Below are 11,594 nucleotides of genomic sequence, written 5' to 3'. Positions count from 1 at the left end.
GGCCACCCAGAAGTCAGTGGCAGAACCCAGAGCTCTTGCCTTATGTGCTAACATGTAATAGGAAGGCATTTCTTTCTAAAGTGTAAATTTAACATTTTCAGAGTCACTGCCATCTTAGCAGCTGGAGCACTGCATACTGACATACCTAGCTCCATTTTTATGCAAATTATGTGTGAGCCATAGGCTCCTGATGAGCTGCTGACTTGTCCTTTAGGTAGGCAAAGGTTTAGCTGCCCAGGTTATATTATTATGAAAGAGTTCAAAAAAGCCCCACACCTCTAGGTCATCTTAGTTAAAAGCTACAATAATCTTCAGGATAACAATGAGGTACAATACAAATTCACACCATGAAATACTCCCAAGGGCACAAGCCAATAAAAACTTTATTTACACACATTCTCATTACACAACATTATCAGTGGCAGGTTTCCCCACACACGCAAGGAGTCCCAGACATTTATAGGTGGCCTTTACCATCCAAACAAACTAACTGGTAAACAGTCCAGAAAACAAAGAATTAAATGCTGCAGTAAGTTTGGCATTTTCCTGGGCAAGTTTCCCTTCTCTTAGCTCTCCTCAGACCAGAGAACCAGAGCTCTCCTCTTCGCACATCTGCTTGGCTTTGGCTCACTTAGGGACGATACCTCCTTTTTCAAACAAAAGGTTTAAAGAATTTTACAACAAAAATGTAATACAAATATTCACTGTAGAGGGCATTTGGTTCGTTTGTTCTTTGTGGGTTTATTGGCAATTTGGCCAAAGTTGTAATGTGTGCTTATCAGAATTTGTTTTAGGATTTATTAAAGGAGCATAAATTTGTTGCATGATCTCCCCATACCTAGTCCCATCCCTCTATTGGCAGGGTGGGCAGCGGGGAAGGAAATCCCATCTCTGAGGCTCCAGTCTTGAAAAATTCTACTAATCTGAGTTGTGTTAATATTTTGGACAGCCAAGTAAATTTATCATTAACTTTTACATCGTCATCTTGGCAAGGATAGATTTTGTGGATGGGCTAAAAATTTTTCCATAACCGTGGGCCACCAGCCAGGGCACTAGCAACAACTTCACTTGCTGCTGGATCACAGTCTACATGCACCATCTAATGAAGGACAACTGCAGGACTGTTTTGGTCTGGGGTTCATTTACTATATACAATCTATCCTAGTTTGCTGTGAGTTTTCTACCTTGATGAGCTTTTTAGTTTAAAGTTCTGATGAAGTTTTAAGTCTTCCTCTGCTCCAGGATTTCTTGGCAACTTTGGTACACTTCAACCAGACAGTCTAGACGTGGCTTGGAGCTCTAGAGGTCAAGGAAAAACAGTCAGGCTCTGGGCTAGTTGCTGAAGAGGTAAGAGTTTTAATATTCATCCACAGTAACATTTGTCAGATGGAGGAAGGAGCGGGAAGAAGGCTCACACAAAGCAAGCTACCATTGGCATGGATATAAAGGGAACTCAAAAGCAAGGCATCTGCAGTAGATTATTTTTCTGAAGCGAGATGATGACTCTATAGAGTGAACTCCTCTTGTATCCATACAACTCGAGGTGATCCATCAGGCTCCAAGGAAGGGCTGAGGCAGATTGGAGGGGAATGATTGTATGAACATAGCCTGTGCTGTACCTGTACTGTGGTTAGAGGACTTCAGTCCTCAAGGCTGTCAATGCAGTCCCTTTAAGGAACAGGACATCCACTTTGTTCTTTAAGTTAATGCAAAGTTATGGTTGAGGTTTTAAACACCCAGAGGCTAGAATATTCAAGTTGATGGGTCACACAGAAACTGTAACTTTTATCCTTTGTACATGTAGCATTCTGTATTACTAAATCTGAGCTTTAATTTAATGCCTCAATATACATGTGCAACAGGACAGAATTACAATAGTCACAGGAACCACAACTTTGAACTTCCCAATCTCACCAACAATATAACAGTAACATTTTTCCAGTTTAAAATTCCTTGACTTTTCAGTAATAATATAATAGTAACATTTTTTCAGAAGTTCTCAAAGGGCTTTGTAAACTAATTAAGCCTCACAATACTCTTCAAAGTAAGCGTATCTTTTTTATTGACGAATAAACTGATTTTATTCAGAGGACTTGTCCAAACTGAACGTTGGTATGAGGAGGGGTAATTGCTAAATTCAATGGCTTAATTTAGCCCAGTAAATCAGTGCCAGATGCAGGGAAAAGAAAAAATTTGACTGCACATGCTAATACATACATTTGTTACAAGTGAAACACATATATATTTCATGAGAGGGTGGGGAACAAATTATGTGACATGAGACAGAGCAATCGTCCACTGTCAGTACTTGGAGTATTTACAGAGAAACCAGAAGGACCTGGTTGACAGGAGATAAAACTACCTCCATAATAAAGAAGGGCACTACTGCAATTGGCTCCCTCTTATACTAATCAAATGTGGCTTTCAGGTTCCTGGCAAGTTACTAATGAACCTTTGCTAAGCCTCAGTGGTCCTTGGGCTTTAACTATAACTCAGTAAACAGGGGGATTTGGTGAGATCTCTACAGCTTCTTTTTATTGGCCTTGTACATATATCATACTGAGCACTATGATGCTGGTGTATATAATATGTAATGCCAAAATGCATTCCACCAAGAGTATTATGTTATTGTTACCTTTTTGACATTTTGTTAGTCTGTGCTTCCCAGCCTTGACCCCCTTATAATAAGCCATCAATGCCATAGCTGCAAAACATCCACATGGTCCAAATATCACTTATGATGAGGAAATAGAATACTATTACTTACTGGCATTTATACAGCACCTGTCACCCAAGGATCTCAAAGTACTTTATAAAAATGGTTAAGTGTTGTTCTACATTCTGCAGATAGGTAAGACTGAAGCACACAGAGGGTGAGAGGATTTTTCAAAAAGCAAATCAGTCTCTGACTGTGGAATAAAACCCAGGTGTCCAGATTCTCAGACCCATAACCTAATCGTTACCCCCATATATTACTCCTCCTCTATTTACCATAAGAAGCAGCTTTCCTCATATTGACCCAATGTATCTGGATCCTGCCCTGGAGGATCTACCTTTAAGAAAGGGGAGTTCAGACTCCACAGTGCTTAGCCTCTTCTACTACTGTCCACAAGAGGAGAGGACGTGGACTGAAACCACCAATTCATTCCACATAATCACTAAATGGCAGTCAAAGGATAATGATTTTTTGTCACTACTGACCTGGGTCAGATTAAAGCCAACAGAGAGGTGAAAGGTTCTGTATCCCATTCCTAACCTTCTGAGTCATCTAGTCCCCCAGGGTTTTATGACTTTTGAGCTCCCAAAACAGCAGTGTAGTATGAAGTCCACCTAAAAGTTATCTTTGTAAATGTTGCCAATGGCAGCTTGAGAGAACAATAGGTCAGGTCAGTGCAGACGTGTTAACGGGCTCCGTCAGATGATATTCATTAAAATTGCCTTCTCTAAAGTTGGCATAACAGAGAGAAATAAAGACTGTACAGTGGAGGCAACAAGAGGTTACTGCTCCTGTTAAAGTATCTGTGAATGCACCCTCAAGTGAGCATGTCAGATTGTCTTAGGTGAGAATTTTTGAGGGGTACTGCATTTCAGACTAAAGCATCCTCTTTCCTAGGTCCTTGGTAGTGAGTGGTTAAAGGAGAGTCAAATACAAGTATCAGAGTATACCCTTGAAAGTAGCATTGTTCAGAGTTGGGTGGAATCGAGAAACCACACCCAAATACAAGCCTATCCCTTGGCATTGGCAATGAATAGAGGCAGCTGAGATCACAGTCCGATGCCAGGATTCTCGGTGGAGCTGTAAGGAATTCACTCATTGCAAGTGACATGGATTTGCTGAAGAAGTTTAATTCATTAACATTTGTAAGTATCTTTGAGATCTTTGCCTATCATCAGCAACACGTGCAGCTGAATGCAATTTAGCTGTGTGTAGCCATTGACAAATTGTGTTCAGTAGTGATTCAGAAACCATGGCTAAAACCTGACACTCAGCAGTAGGTAATTTTCACAGGTAGAGAAGGCTGTAGAGTCATTACATTATACAAAGTATGCAAAAATTTGTTATTACTATATTTGTACTTCAGTAGTGCCTAGGAACGTGAAAGGAAAACCCACTGTGTTAGGCACCGTACAGAGTCAAACAGTAAAAAGAAATTCCCAACCCCAAAGAGCTCATAACCTAGGTTACGACAAGTCACAACAAGTGGATCGTACAAATAAATGGGCAGAGAAGAGAGGAAAGAAGGTAATGTTAAGCAGAGGTCTCAGCTCACCACTTCTGTTTCAATACCTTTGATTGTCATTGGGTAAAAAAGGGAGAGACCATCCACTTACTTCAGAGTACCTCCTTACCAGAACCTTTGACGTGGGTAGCTGAGACTCTACTGGTGGCAGCACTGTATAGCCTGAGGAGGAGACGACACACAGAAGCCAGATAAACCGAGCTGTATGAAACTCAGCAGCCTTGGTTCCTAGGCTGACCAATGAGCTTTTCTCTTGGGTTGAGATTTGCACATCTTTCTATTCCTACTCTGAATCCAGAATGGACTACACGAGAGCCAAAAGTGTTTTCCCAACACTAATTTCTACTGCTCCTGTGGCACCAGCTATAAAGTGCTGTAGGAATCAAGCTGGCGGACTCCGAGGCACATCTCGGAGAGAGCAACTGCAATGGGCTGAGTGAGGGGTTATGGAATGAAAAGTGCTGAGAACCCCAGTAATACCAACAAACTACAAATCTGAGTCTCTCCACAATCCATTTCATTCTCACCTGAAAGAGCGGCACCACCTCAGACACCCCATGAGGTTCCCCAGGATCTTGGAGAAGGATGCACAGGTAATAGATAACTTTTTGCTAAAAAACAAAAGCAAAAACCAACAAAGCATGAGAATTTTATCAGAGTGCCTTAAATTATCAGTGAGAGGGGATCTGTTCCTAACAAAAGTGACCTGAGGGAAGGGGTAAGGCATATTGAGATGACTCAGCACCAACAGCTGATTTAAACAAGGAACAATTTTTGCTTTAAAATGATGTGGTCTCCTCTCATCTCCCAACTGTGTTTTACCTTAGAAATATCAGGAATGCCCTGTTTTTCTGGGTTTTGCTGGAGGATCTTTTAAGGCTCCTATAGCATAGATATTGTGATCTCCTTCCCTTTAACTGAAAGGGTAATGGTGCTGAATTTTTAACAAAGACGTTGTTTTTCCAAAATGTTCATCAGTCACTGTAGTTCAATAGGTATTAACAAAAAGCAAACACAAAAAGTGTTTTAAACAGTCTGACTAAAAATTCCTTCCGCTCTTACACCCTTTTGACTCATGATATCATTTTACTAATTCTCCAGTTATCACAGGATTTGTCTTTCCTATAAAATTATATCATAATTAAACAGGATTGTGAAGAATCAAGAAAGGATTTGTCCTGGTCTGCACTGACTACAAAGACGCTGCCAGTGACATCCTGTTAGTAGACTCACTTCTTCATGACTGTGTTCAAACATGGTAACATTTTGTTATTTAGTGCAGCACATAGAGTCTTCCAGACTAATCAGACCTGAATAGACTTAAAGCAACAAAAAACAAATTTTAAAGACTTTCAAGCCTTCTTTAGCCATCAAAATGAAGACAAAAAAAAACAAAACCATGTCCAAGCTCAGTTGTTTTTTCTTTTGCAGGTCTTGGTTAAGATCTGCACTGCAGTGCTATGAACTCCAAGAGGTTTTCCTGCTCTTTCATTCCAAGAAGCCAGGTATCTCCTTTCTATACCAATCAACTTCAAAAGCGTTCTCTAAAATACTTTTCAGAGGAAAATGGAGTTCCTGCAGCCATTCCATCTACAGCTGAGATCTCTTCAAATCTTACAAGCCAAGCACAATTGTACCCGGTCTACACTGGAAGGGAACAAATCTAGGGAAACAACCAAACCAAACCCACCCACCCACACCAATATATCATCCCAAAACATACACAGCCCATGCACCTCAGTCTCTAAGGCCCTGTTTACATTACAGTACATTGACACTGCAACTCCCTCCCTCCACTGTCACCCAATATATGTGCAATTTTAGCCACATTTAATATTACACTTTTAATATGAAATCAACTCCAATAAATTGAGAGGATAGTTGCGGCTTTCCCGTAAGACCTTAAACAAAATCAGAAAACCACAAACATAATGAGATGTATTGTGGTCTGTCTTCTGATTTATAAACCATTTGGTGTGTCTGACATCGGGACCAACACTCACAGGAATAGCACAAGAGGGAATGTTTACAACCGCTGACCCAAATTCACCCTGATGTAAATCCACTACCATCAACTTCATTATATCAGGGATGAATGTGGCCTTTTGTTTTAAATGTCCTCTTTCCAGCAGGGTTCAGAAAGGAAAAAGATGGTGCAATGGGAAGAGAAATCAGGAATATAGAACATAATGTTGGTGAAGCTAAGGACACCACACCAGTCCAAGAATTTCATGCCTTGACAACAAAATCTGAATCCATTGCCCAGTTAAAACAGTTGTTCCTAGCCCAAACACACGGGAAAACATAACAGATGCAGTACTGATTATGTTGTACAAGAAGAAAGGCTGTATGAGCTGATTACCATATAGATGGCCTCATTGATGACCACGTCCTTCACTTGGCTCATTTCAATGAAGGTTGTATTCTCTTTGCCCGAAGCATAGGATGAGGTCATCTGGATGCCAAGTGAGCCAATGACTAACAGGGACTCGTGGTCAATTTTCACAAAGTGCAGGTACACGATCAAGCCAATCAGGGTGATAAATATAGCAGCTGAGAGCACCATGCTGTTCTGTAAAGAAAACCAAACAGGCATTTAGGCTCCAACCCTGCAATTAACTGCATGCAAGCATAGACATGGGGCTATGTACAGTAAATTGTAGGGTCATCCATGAAAGTCTGATAGTTCCCATCTTGCTTGACACACTGTGGACTAACCTCTAGATCAGGAAGCATGAGTCTCTATACCTTGAACTTAATTAAGTGCCAAGCTCTGTGGCTGGATGCTGTAACAGACTGATACCTCAGTGGATCAGGCCTGGAGGGGGACCTATAACTGACCAGTGGGTTCTACTAACTCTGCCCCAAAACACCAAGTTATATCATACAAGACAGACTGTCATATAAATGCAGATTATGATGCAGTTACACTTACAAAGATAGACAGGTATTGCCCCTTTTTTATAGATGGTGAATCAGAGGCCCAGCATGATTAGAGAGTAAGGATGGTCTTGTGGTTCAAGCACTGGATTGGAATCAGAAGATGTGAGTTCAGTCTAGTTCTGCCATGTGTGACCTTTATTAATCTTAATTTCTCTGCCTTAGTACCCTGATCAGTACAATGGTAGTAATACTTATCCCTTTCTTCAATGCTTTGTCTTGTATATTTAGACCGTAAGCTTTCTGGAGATGGAACTGTGCCTTGCTAGGTGTTTGTATGGTGCCCTGATCTTGGGACCTTTTGGTATTACTACAATATAAATAATACATGCTAAATCAATTATTAAACTCAAGCAGCAGGTCACTTGGAGAGCTGGGAATAGTATCCAGGTGTTCTGACTCAAAATCCAGTGCTCTATCCCCAGGACCAATTTTAGAGAGAACATTGCTGAGCATAGGAAATATTAATTCTATCACTAATGGACCAAAACTCTGTTGTTCTAACTCATTTCATGCCACTTCCCAAACTGAATAATCCTTGGTGGCTGTCTTGAAGGAGGAATGATGCTGGACTGCTCGCTAGCACTGTTACAGGAGAAAGGGGTCCTGCGCTGCACTAAGAGGGTGGTGAGATTGAGGCTCAGGTTCTTGGGGTAATGGAAGAATTTCAACCAATGGTGTACAGCTTGGATCAGTGTTCTTCACAGCTTGTATAATCAAGTAGGAAGGCACTGGGGGCAATTGCTGACAGATTAATGCCTTCTTACAGGAATTTAGGATACAATTCCCCCACTAACAAGTGGCTGTTAAATCCTTGCTCAATAAACTATCTTCTGACATTGACAACCTTGCCAATTATCACCCTGGTCTCTTATCTTTGCTTTCTGGGAAATGTCACTGAGAAGGTTGTCGTATGGCAATGCTAGTGTTAACTGTAGTCCTCAGACTTTCTTGAGCCTTTTCAGTCCATCTTTTGGCTTCAATATAAACTATAGAGATTGCACTGGTCTCATTGGTTGTTCACAATCTCTTAGTAATGCTAAAGGTCAGATATTTATGCCTATTCTTTTAGATCTGTCAACAGTCTTTAAAATCTTTGCCCACAAGGTCTTGTTGACACATGACCACAAGTACGTAGATGGTATTGCTAGTGGAGTGCCCTTCTTCCCCTCAGAAAAATTTGAGAGAATTATTCTCCGTGATCACTTCTCTGCCCCCAAGAAATATCTCCTGTGGGTTTCCAGACACTCATCTCTCCTGTTCAGTGTATATAATCTGGCTCCCATCAATATGCTAGACATGGATCCATATACATAAAAGATACATGATCCCTGCCCTGAAGAAGCTTACAAACTAACTGAGGCTTCTGGGAAAATAATGAGATCAGAATGTGGCTGTCATGCAACTCTGACTCATTTTCATCAAATGAAGATGACAGAGCATCTTTGCCTTCCCAGAGCCTGGGTGAGCCCAAGACTTGGGATGTGAACTAGCAGAAGCTCAGCTCAAGCAGAATTGCAGTAATGCTCTACATGGGGATACCCCTAAAGATCACTTAACAGCAACATCAGTCAGTCTTCCTGAATAGTGATATATTACATCCATTTGCTAGGAACTGGCTTTCTATTCACTTCTAAGAATTTACTTTGTCCTGTATTATCAGAGTCTCAGCTACCTGGTGCATCATCTTGCTCTCCATAAGCCATCATAGCAGCTGAAGTCAGATGGAGTGAGTGTTCATGCTCACTAGCCCCTAGATTTCTACATCTGGGGGCTAGATATACCGATGCATGTTCATTTTCATTATCTGAGTCAGATGCCACCAGCAGAAGGCTGTTTTTATTTTTTGGTGGTTGGGATTCTGTACTTTCCACATCAGAGTGTTGCTCTTTTAAGACACCTGAAAGCATGCTCCCTACCTCGTCCCTCTCAGATTTTGGAAGGCACTTCCGATTCTTAAATCTTGGGTCGAGTGCTGTAGCTATCTTTAGAAATCTCACATTGGTACCTTCTTTGCCTTTGTCAAATCTGCAGCGAAAGTGTTCTTAAAATGAACATGTTCTGGGTCATCATCCAAGACTGCTATAACATGAAATATATGGCAGAATGTGGGTAAAACAGAGCAGGGGACATACAATTCTCCCCCAAGGAGTTCAGTCACAAATTTAGTTAACTCATTATTTTTTTAAATGAGCATCATCAGCATGGAAGCATGTCCTCTGGAATGGTGGCCAAAGCATGAAACAGCATATGAATGTTTAGCATATCTGGCACTTAAATACCTTGCAATGCTGGCTACAAAAGTGCCAAGCAAATGCCTGTTCTCACTTTCTGGTGACATTGTAAATAAGAAGAGAGCAGCATTATCTCCTGTAAATGTACACAAACTTGTTTGTCTGAGTGATTGGCTGAACAAGAAGTAGGACTGAGTGGATCTGTAGCCTCTGAAGTTTTATATAGTTTTGTTTTTGAGTGCAGTTATGCAAAAAAAAAATATCTACATTTGTAAGCTGCACTTTCAGGACAAAGAGATTGCACTACAGTACTTGTATGAGGTGAATTGAAAAATACTATTTCTTCTGTTTATCATTTTTACAGTGCAAATATTTGTAATCAAAATATACACTTTGATTTCAATTACAACACAGAATAGAAGACAGAAAATGTAGAAAAATATCCAAAATATTTAATAAATTTCAATTGGTAGTCTCTTGTTTAACAGTGCGATTAAAACTGCAATGAATCACAATTAATTTTTTTAATCGTGATTAATTGTTTTGAGTTAATCGCGAGTTAACTGCGATTAATTGACAGCCCTATCCTATACGGAATCTAACAACTTCAGTTTGACTAAAGGATAGCTTTCAGAAAGGCATCCAGAAAGTCTTGATTTGAAGACATCAAGATATGGAGAATCCACCACTTCCCTGCTCACTTCTTCCAGCAGTTACTCACCCTCACTGTTAAATTTGTGCTTTATTTCTAACTTGAATTTGTCTGCCTTTAACTTTTGTTCCTGTTATGCCTTTCTCGGAATTTGCGCCGGTTTAAGGCGCTGGCTGCTGCCTGGTGTCTGTGTGCGAAGGTGCTGGGGGCAAAGGGATTCCCTGGGTAAATAATGACAAAAGGTCCTTTCTTTTAAATAATGACATTTCCGTGCCCGCCTGGAGACTGCAGCACTTTGATAATGAGCAGTGGGCCATGGGGGACCCTGATGGGGCGCAGGGGACGCGGGCTGACGCCAGGGCTCCCCTGACGGCGGATTTCGGGGGCCCCTCACGGGGGCTGGGAGAACGTGGCGGCGCATGACCTGGGCGCCCGCAAGGCGGAGGAGGCTTTGGGGGCCCCCGCCAGCCCCGGCGGCGCGGTCGGGGCGGGCCCGGAGGGCCCCTCGGTACCTGGCTGAGCACGAAGAGCCCATAAGCCGCCAGCCAGACGGAGCAGGTAGCGGCGCTCAGCGAGCGCAGCTGCAGCCGGGGGCAGCGCACCGAGAACTCCCGGCAGGAGGCGCTGTACTGGCGGCGCTGCAGCGCGATGCGGCCCCCGGACACGGCCCGGTACACCCCCTCCTCCATATTGCCCCGCCAGCCAGCCAGCCGCACCGAGCGAGCCAGCCCGCCGCGCAGAGCGGCCCCGGCTGCCCGCCGCTCTAGCCACCACTTGCCGTCAGCTCCATGGTACAGAGCTCTCACTTCCGCCGCCGCCCGGGCTCGCTCCCCGTGTTGCCCTTTGACCTGACTCGGTCTCCTGCCTCCCCTGAACCGCCCGCCCCCGCGGGAGCTGCTGCCCGAGGAGTCCGGGGCCGAGCCGCCCTACGCAGCAGCCCCCGGCTTTGGGGTGCGCAGGCCCCTCCTGGAGCAGGGGAGCGTTGTGATCTCTGTTTGAGGGATGGGGAGCCTGAGGCCAGGGGCCGCCCAGCTGAAGAAGCGGCCCCCGAGTGACAGACGGTTGCCCTCCGCCCCATGGGCTCGTTCAGCGGGGAACTTAAGTCTCCCAGTGCCCTTATCCGTACCCGCAAGTGGTCGCCGCACAGCAGTGCTGGCCTAATTCACAGGCACCAAGTCAGAGGCGTGGTTGTGGCTCCTCACGAAGAGCCGTAGTTTGTGAAAGGCGAAGGCCCAGGTTGTCCGTGGCTGCTGATTGTAGGGGCCTCCCATCTAAATCTGAGCTCCATTGAACCTGATTTTTCAGAAGCACTGAGCACTCCCGATCCAGATAAAGGCATGGGGAGATCCAGACGCTCAACACCTCTGACAATCAGGCCCAAGGTGTCTCAATTCTGTAATTGAAATGAATGGCCACGTTTTGATTCTACTTAGTGCTTGAGCCCTAATAAGGTAAAACATGCAGGCAGAACCCTGTTGACTTCAGTGGGGCTTTATGCTGGTATAAATTTCTCTAGTCCCACTCTTA

At 43.2% G+C, this 11,594-nt stretch overlaps 1 protein-coding gene across 3 annotated transcripts; it reads right to left on the bottom strand.

Moving 5' to 3' along the window:
• Positions 1-358: 358 nt before the first annotated feature.
• Positions 359-10,986, bottom strand: PIGH (phosphatidylinositol glycan anchor biosynthesis class H). 3 transcript variants are annotated; one of them, XM_073348412.2, is made up of 5 exons: positions 10,580-10,835; positions 6,604-6,813; positions 4,769-4,852; positions 1,185-1,299; positions 359-647 (listed from the first exon to the last, which is right to left on the bottom strand). In XM_073348412.2, the coding sequence occupies exons 1-4, from the start codon at positions 10,754-10,756 to the stop codon at positions 1,222-1,224; spliced, it is 549 nt and encodes a 182-aa protein (XP_073204513.1). In that variant the 5' UTR covers positions 10,757-10,835; the 3' UTR covers positions 359-647; positions 1,185-1,221. The 3 variants fall into 3 exon arrangements, with proteins under 3 accessions (XP_073204513.1, XP_073204514.2, XP_078709430.1); XM_073348413.2 differs by adding an exon at positions 9,101-9,209 and having other exon boundaries at positions 359-1,299; positions 10,580-10,666; XM_078853304.1 differs by lacking the exon at positions 359-647 and adding an exon at positions 4,333-4,403 and having other exon boundaries at positions 1,225-1,299; positions 10,580-10,986.
• Between the last annotated feature and the right edge of the window lie 608 nt (positions 10,987-11,594).

This window comes from Lepidochelys kempii, chromosome 6 (assembly GCF_965140285.1).
Source record: "Lepidochelys kempii isolate rLepKem1 chromosome 6, rLepKem1.hap1, whole genome shotgun sequence".
In the NCBI taxonomy this organism is placed as follows: Eukaryota; Metazoa; Chordata; order Testudines; family Cheloniidae; genus Lepidochelys; species Lepidochelys kempii.
Note: the sequence above shows the minus strand (reverse complement) of the source record. Positions and strands in the feature narration are given on the sequence as shown.